Source organism: Octodon degus, unplaced genomic scaffold, assembly GCF_000260255.1.
Source record: "Octodon degus isolate 3935 unplaced genomic scaffold, OctDeg1.0 scaffold00007, whole genome shotgun sequence".
NCBI lineage: Eukaryota > Metazoa > Chordata > Mammalia > Rodentia > Octodontidae > Octodon > Octodon degus.
The window spans coordinates 12,959,644-12,968,465 of record NW_004524583.1 but is presented as its reverse complement, the minus strand read 5'-3'; the positions used below and the strand labels follow the sequence as shown (position 1 = coordinate 12,968,465).

General features: G+C 39.2%; 1 protein-coding gene across 4 annotated transcripts in view; it reads right to left on the bottom strand.

The window, feature by feature from the left end:
* The window catches only part of Dcaf5 (DDB1 and CUL4 associated factor 5), a 137,837-nt gene that overhangs the window by 19,605 nt on the left and 109,410 nt on the right, over positions 1-8,822 (bottom strand). For all 4 annotated transcript variants that reach the window (XM_004624760.2, XM_004624761.2, XM_023702593.1 and 1 more), the window contains one exon: positions 7,152-7,218. In XM_004624760.2, the coding sequence (XP_004624817.1) occupies positions 7,152-7,218 (67 nt within the window). The remainder of the gene's footprint in view (positions 1-7,151; positions 7,219-8,822) is intronic.

The window sequence follows — 8,822 nt, the reverse complement described above, 5'->3', positions numbered from 1 at the left end:
AAAAAAAACACTGAATAACAATAAGAGAGATGAAGGCAGTAGTGGGGGACAGAGAGCAGCTGAACCAAAGGTGCTGATGAAAGACAAACTATAAAGATAGGAGGAAATAAAATTTATACCTCAGGCCTCTAAATGATCAGAAAAGCACTCGCATTTCTAGCCAACTTCAATCACTTCTTTCATACCAAAGTGTGTGTCTCTCTGTTTCTCTCTCTGAACCAAGAATTGAACAAAGGACCTCATGTTTGGCAAGCAGGCACCATACTGCTGACCTATCATTCTGGGAACTAGTCCTCAATGGAGCTATAGGACACTTACATATTTTATGCTAAAATCAGTACCAAATACAACAAGAAGACACTATTATTGATTTTCTTGTCTGAGTATTTAATTTTTTCCCCCTTTCTCCATAACCTTTGTGAGAATGAGAGGGAAAAAAAAAACACTGAATAACAATAAGAGAGATGGGGGCTGGTGAGATGGCTCAGTGGTCTAAAGCACCTACTTAGAACAAGCTTAGCAAAGCACAGGGACCACGGTTCAATCCCCCAGCACCACATGCCAGCCAGCCCTGCCCCCTGGTGGGCTGAGCTGGCCACACACACATAAATAAATAAAATTAAAAAAAAAAACAAAAAAAACAATAAGAGAGATGAAGGCAGGAGTGGGGGACAGAGAGCAGCTGAACCAAAGGTGCTGATGAAAGACAAACTATAAAGATAGGAGGAAATAAAATTTACATTTCCACTGCGAAAGCAGAGGCAAATAAATAACATAGATCTTGAAAGATTTAAATGCTGACATATCCAAGACTGTAAGAATAGAGTCAGGCATATAAAAAGGTCTTCACAAATGACTGCTAAACAGAAATTAGTAAAGAACAACTGCTAGGCATGTCTCTGTCTCTCCTTCCCCTCTATACCTAGGTTAAGAAACAGATGATACAGGAAATATTTGCAACACTCCATGGAAGAACCTTATGGGGCAGCTGTACACCAAGTTACCAAACACAATGTTGCAAAACACTGATAAGGTAGCCTGTGAGGAAATACATAGAAAGATGATACAAGTTTATGAAAAGACAACCGATCACATCTCTAAAATTAACTTCAGAGAATCCAGCATGTGATACTCACCAAGACTCCAATGGTTAATTCCATTTTCATCCTAACTCATCTTTTTGACCAATGTGAGATTCAGCATAGTCGCCTCTGCCATGGTTTTCCTACTACCTCACTGGTCGATCTTTCTTGATCTCTTTTTAGCTCCTTGTTTTGGAATAAGGATTTTTTTTTTTTTTTGCTCCTTGAATGCCTTCAGGGCACTTTTGGCTGGCTGGAGGGTTGTGGGGATCGAACTACAACAACCTGAGGCTGACAGCTTTGTGGAAGCAGCCACTTAAAGAACTGAGCTAGGGCCAGGCCCCCTTAGCTCCTTGTTTTGACTTCTAAACTTTGGAACACCTTAGGACTCAGTCATTCTCTTGACAAGCTATATGGGTTTGGAGATTTTGTCCACTGTTATGGCTTTAATTACTAATTCTGTGCTACCAAAACTATTTCCTATTTCTAGTCCAGATCATTTTGAACTTCAGACCTCTAAATTACTTAACATCTCTATCTGATATTTAAAAGTCACCTCAAATTACTTAACTTACTTTCCTTGCCTGTCTTTTAGGAAATCCTTATGGATTTATGTTCAGAATACACATTCCCTACCACTTTGTGTTGAGTGCTTCTACTCACCTATGAGACTCCTAGCACATCTCCTCATTTCTTTGCCAGCTCAATCCCTACTATCTATCCTCAACCTAGCAGCCAGAGGAATCCTAAAATAGGCCAGAACACAGACTCTTCTGCTCAGGTGTTTAATGGCTCATTTGCTCAGTAAAAGCTCTTATAGCTGAATATGGACACCAGTCATGCCCCCTAACTTGGGCTTCAGCTCCTAACACTCCCCGCTTGTCTTCACTCTGCCTCAGCACTTTGCCTTCTGTGGCATTTATCAAACACACCAGGCACACTGTTCCTGGCTTTTGTGCATGGTCTCTATCAAGTCCTCTTTCCTCAGATTGCTGCACACTTTCTTAACACTTTGAGGTTTTTGTTCAAATGTGACCTTCTGAATGAAGTATATACTGAACATCCTGCATTCTAAAACTGCATTCCACGGGCTGGGAAGATAGCTCAGTGGCTTAAGTGCCTGCCTGGCAAGCACAAAGTCCCAAGTTCACTCCCTGGTACTCAAAATAAAACAAAACAGAACAACATTCCCACAATCACCTCCACTATATCACTACCTAGACTCCTTACTTACTCTGCTCCATTTCTTAAACAGAAGGTCCAGTGCTTTAATCATACTATTTGTTATTCCTACTGTTTGTTGTTTGTTTTCCTTACTAGAATGTAAGCTCCAGGATAGCAGAGCTTCTTTGTCTGCCCATAGAACAGTGCTTAGCACATAGTAAGTTTTCAATAAACATTTAATGAGTGGTACAGCTTGCAGGGTAAAAAGAGCTCATCTGTGGGCTCCATTACCCAACATGTGGGTTATTCCCAATTGTTTCTATACCTCTCCTTTCTGCTGCCTATTTTAGATGTTTATTTTATAACATGTTTACTGTGATAAGAGCAGAGAAAAAAAGCTGCAAAAATCCTACTTATCCTTTAGGGTTCTTTACAATGTTAATTACATGAGAACTATACTAATCTCTCCAAATCTCTTCAACCTCTCCTTAACTGAACCTTGGATTCCATTTTTAAATAGAGTGTTTTGTGTGAATATGCACGCACATGTATGCATACCCTTTTTTGTATCCCTGGTATAATAGAAATTCTTTGAATCTTTTTGATGGCCAATACAGCTTTGCCTAATGTTTTATCTAGGGATACTCAGTAAATGAACAAACTGAAGTAAATCCCCTTGTTTCTCTGAAATGAAGCTTAAGGGAGACTAAAGCTATTACCTGCTAAAATGAGGTTTAGTAAGTAGCTGCTGACATAATCTTATTTCATTCTTTATTGTACTTGGTAGAATTAAAAGTTTACTGCTATGAGGGACAGAAGACTTTATCTCTTCTTTTTAAATAAGAGATACTCAAGAAACCTTTTACCATTTCTGAAAGGCCTGTGTGAACAATTGTAGGGCCTTCAAGTTTCAAACCACAAGTCACAATTAAGGATACTGGTAACTCAGAGCTGTAGTCGATTCCTGGGGACTGTGGAAGCACTGAGGAGATGAGAGTAGCCAGATGGCGATGGTAGTGCTGTCAGTAAGCCTCCACAGGCAGTGATGATTAATTGTACATAAAAGTCAATTACACTGAGTTCTATTATCATATGTACTTCATATGTGTTTGCAACAAACTACTTATGACCAATTAAAAAGTTGTTTTTCCAATTACATGGGAAGAAAAAAAAACCAGATGTGGAGGTCTAACTCACTGAGTGGATGCATGTCTAGAAAAAGGAAGGGAGACAGCAAAGACATATGCTGGGTCATCATTACCACACATTTACAGCTATTACCAGCCTCCTTCTTCAGCCTACTGCCAGCGGGGTGGGTGCAGTGACTTAGCAGTGAAAATCATGCTGCTCCCTGCCATTCAAGGAGAATCTGTCAAATAAGGGAAGCCTTTGAAACTACTGATGAATCCAGAGCAGTCTTCAGGTAAGAACAACACAGCCAGAAAGGCACCAAAGGACATTGACTTGATCTCTAAGGAGTTTTAAAAAGGAGTATTTTTTTTTAAAAAGAGAGATGATAGTGCATGTCTGTAATCCCAGCACTCTGGAAGGTTGAGGCAGGAGGACTACATGTTCAAGCCCAGCCTGGGTAACAGTGAGACACTGTCCTAAAATAAAAAAGGGCTGGGAATGTAAGTAGCTCTATGGGAAGGTTTTAGGTTCAAAGGAATCTGCTCTTGACTCATCAATAGTTTAAAAGGCTTCCCTTATTTGACAACAACAACAACAACAACAACGAAACTACTGAGTAGCTACTAAATATATTAATTCTGAGAGCACATATTTTTATTGATGATGTTATTATGCTTGTTTTTGCAGATAATGAAACAGGAATTTGACAAGATCAAACCATGTTTTTCAAGGTCTCCAAGTAGAAGACAAATGGATTAGGAATTTAAAACTAGACTTACTATTATATCATATTAGACTTTCTTCCATAAATGCCTTACAGGCATATCTCAGGGAAACAACTCTATGAAAACCTTAAAACAGGAAAATAACCATCAGACACAAGCAGAAGCTTGATGGTGACCAGACGAAGTTGACTGAAAGAGGCTTTTAAAAAGGGACATGAGTCACAGCTTAGGGTGGAATTAGACAGAAATCTATGAGGCCTACCGTTTCATTCCCTTATTAGGCTCTTAGAACCACAGTTTTAACTGCCAGGCAAATACTGTCCCATGTAGGAGATAAGATTTCTCTTTTGGGAAACTAATTTCAATAGTTGGAAATCAATGGAGACTGTCCAAAATGAAAAACTAAAAAAAAAATTAAATTAAAAAAAAAAAAAAGTGTTACAGGGAAAGCCAGGGAGACTGCTATGTTTTTTAAAATGAGCCTTACCATATTACTAACAAGTCCTTAATTATGAATACAGAAGTAAACAAAAAAGGAACAAGAAGAAAGCATAGAAAGTAAAAAGATTCAAGAATAAGAAAAAAGAAGAAACTGCGGGTGGGTTCTGTCAGAATAGTGGCAGAAAGACTGAACCCCCTAATGAGTACAAGCTTGCTAAAAATAGTCTAAAAGGTATGTTAGTAACAAGCAGAGAAAGCTGACAAAGGGACAGACCTTGTGATTTATGATGTAATGCTGAAGAGAAATACAGAAAAACAAACTCAACAACTAGTTAGTGAATCCAACAAGTATAATCATAAGGTCCTGTCCTATGTACACAGAAACCCAAGCCCAGGACCAGCTATAGCCTGTGTGGAAACAATGGGATTCTAGCCAGCTCTAATTTGAGTAGATCATGGGTTCTGTGGCTTCCACAATGGCTTATGTGATACAGCGTGTACTTTCTGAAACACCATGTATGTAGCACACTTCAGAATCAATGAGCCAGAGTTAATTAATCCTTAAACAGAGGTAGGACTAATTTGGAGAAATCAGTACAGCAAAAAAACCAACATAATTTCTTTGAGGAATTACTAAATAAACTTGAGGGTACGATCTCTGAAAAACATCTAGAAGAGCACATGATGCTACCTTATAAGCAGAGGAGGGCCAGGGAGAGGGCTCAGTGGAATAAGTGCTTCCTTGGCAAGCACAAGGACCTGAGTTCAATCCTCAGTTCCACAAAAAAAAAAAAAAAAAAGAGGAAGGAAATCGCATGGGGTACAAACGCACAGAGAAAAAAGTGAGGATCAAGGAGAGCTCTGGCTAAAGGGCAATGCCTTGGGAAAAACCAAACTGCTGGCACTTGATTTTACACTTCCAGACTTTAAAACTGTGAGAAAACAAGTGTTGTTTAAGGCACTCAGTCTCATGTGTTGTTATTGTAGCACCGGCAGACAGGTTGTCTGAACACTGAGGCACCAGAGAAATGACCAGGGAGAGGAAAAACACCATAAGCTAATTCTTTCTGTTTGCAGGAGCAGGATATAACAGCTTTCAGGGCTACAGTGTCATTCTCTTTAGGTGGTGTGCTGCTGTCCTACCTGACTGTGCTACTTCATTCATGGCTCTCAAACTCTAGCAGGGAAATCACCCTTTAACTTGTTTAGTAACTAAACTACTGCAGTTGGACAGTTTATATCAAAAGTGGGACCCAACAGGTTTTGAAAAGTAGATATTTGTTAACAATACCATTAATTCAACAACAAGCAGGGCCAGCCTGATAACTCAGAGGATTAAAGCACCTGCTCAGGGAGACACAGGGACTGGGGTTCAATACCCAGAATTCCTTGCTGGCTCCGTCCCTGGGGCCTGCTGAGATGGGTGACTGAGACTAGGTACGGTGGTTCATACCTATAATTGCAGTGCTGCTTGGGAGGCTGAAAATAGGAGGATCATTACGAGCTGGATCTATGTAGTGAGACCTATAGCCCCTATACTAAATACATTAAAAAACAAAACAAAAACAAACAAAGCAAAAATTTCCTTTTTTTTTTTTTTTATGTCGGAAATCTAACTCAGGACCTTATACTTGCCAGGGGGGCACTGTGCCACTGAACTATAATACCTGGCCTTCAATGTTAAGCAGTAGAAAAAAACTGTGTCATACACGTGGCCTAGACCTCTATTATTTTTCTAGTGGTCATTTTCCAGCTTGATGTGATGTATCACCTAGAGCAGATGGCTATGTTGAGATATTCTGTGTGTGTGTGTGTGTGTGTGTGTGTGTGTGTGTGTGTATGCATACATATACATTTAAGATATTATAAAAAATAAAGAGGGGCTGGTGAGATGGCTCAGTGGTCTAAAGCACCTACTTAAAACAAGCTCAGCAAAGCACAGGGACCACGGTTCAATCCCCCAGCACCACATGCCAGCCAGCCCCGCCCCCTGGTGGGCTGAGCTGGCCACACACACACACACACACACACACACACACACACATTAAAAAATAATAATAATAATAAAATTTAAAAAAAATAAAGATGGATGATTCAGGTACTTGAAAACTCAGTTGACTTATATCTAATTTTATGAAAAGTTACACGTTTTTCTCAGAATATCTCTAGAGCAAACGCAGAAATATTTCTTTGATGTGTGAGGTTCTCAAAACCTCAGGAAATGCACCTGTCAACAGACAAAGACTCCCTTAGTTAGCATCACCAGGGAGACAATGGGAAGGAAGAGCCCTAACAGCTGTTTATACAATTGTAAGCTAAAGTGTGGAGATGAGTTGTAAAGGAAAAGCATGTAAAGCAAGACAAAGTATTCCAAGTGTGAAAATTAGAGGAGAGAGGAAATGGGGCGATCTGTGCAGTCTAAAATGAAAGTTCTTCAGAGAAACAAACACACAAACAAACAAAAAAAGCATCATTTTTAAGTTTTCCTTTGGTCATTTTTCCAAGAGAGATATAGCATCTCCAAGTGACAGATCTGTCTCTCAGGGCATTATATGACTGAAGTCAGTACAGCCAACCATAACAGTGGGTTCACATACTGAAGACATACCTGCTTCTGGATCTGCAGGAATTCTCCACATATATAGGTTGAAGTCATCAGAGCCTGAAAGGATATACTGTTGGGACAAAAAAAAAAGTATTTTATTTTATAATTGGATATATTACTATCCAATTATAGTATAGAACAATACATTACAATTAATACACATATATCGGCAGACATTATACATCTGTATCTTTTTATGTGTGCAAAGAGAGACTTAAAAAAAATAAAAACAAAAATGGGCATGTTTTTATAAGGCACCACACAGCAAACATTCTTTTTTTTTTTGGCGGAACCAGGGATTGAACTTAGGTCCTTGTGCTTGCCAGGGAAGCGCTTATTCCACTGAGCCATCTCCCCAGCCCAACATTCTCATAAAAATACTTGCAAATCAATAAGTTTTCTGGCTAAAAGTCAGCAATTAAAAAAAAAACCTTAAAAGTGGGTGAAGGAGTTGAACAGACATTTCTCCAAAGATTATACAGACGGCCAAAAAGTATAGGGAACAATCTTCAGTATCACTAGTTATATCAGGGAAATGTATATCAAAACCACAATGAGACATATTGCATACTATAAGAATGGCATTATCAGGACGGAGACCATCAGAAGCACTGATCAGGGCCAGGCACGGTGGCACACACCTATAATCCCAGCACTTTGGAAGCTAAGGGAGGAGGATTACCACGACTTTGAAGTTAGTCTGGGCTACACACTAAGCTCAAGGCCAACTTGAACTAAATAATGAGACCTTGTTTCAAAAACACCAAAAAGCAACTAACCAACCAACCAGCCAACCAACCATCCAAACAAACAAACAAGCAAAAACCAACCAAACACAAGCCACAGAAACAAACAAAAAAAGTACCTATAAGACAATGTAGAACCCTGTTATTAGAACATGAAATGGGATAGCCACTGAAGCAGTAAGTCAATTTCTCAAAAAGCTGGCTATATGCTATATAACTCAGAAATTGTAATCCTAGATGTAAATCAAAGGACTGAAAGCAACTGATTTTAACAACTATCAGTATATGCTGTATACTCATGTTCGTGGCACTATTTACAATAGCCAAAGGTGAAAGCAGCCCAACTATCCACGGACAGATAAATGGATAAACAAAATGTGGTTAAAATATTCAGCCTTTAAATGGGAGATTGTAATACATGCTACACTATAGGCAAGCCCTGAGGAATTATAGTAAAACAAAGCAGAATCACAAAAAATCAATATTGTATTAATGAAGTACTTCAGAGTAGTGAAATTTTAGAGAAACAATAAGTGGAATATTGGCTACCAAGGCTAGTGGGAGCAGAGAATACAAAGTGGGTGTTTAATGGGCATAAAGTTTTGGTTTGGGAATATTGAAAAATTCCTGAGATCGATAATAGTAATGGCTATGCAACAATGAAAAAGTACTTAATGCTATCAAAGTGTACATTTTCTTCTCTCTGTCTCTCTCTTTTTTTTTTTTTTTTGCTCCGAATGCCTTCAGGGCAGGTTTGGTCAGCTTGAGTTGTGAGGTTCGAACCACAGCAACCTGAGCCTGACCGCTTTGTTGAAGCAGCCACTTAAAGAACTGAGCTAAGGGTCAGGCCCCAAAGTGCATACTTTCTCTCTCTCTTTCTTTTTTTGGCGGAACTGGGGATTGAACTCAGGCCCTTGCGCTTGCCAGG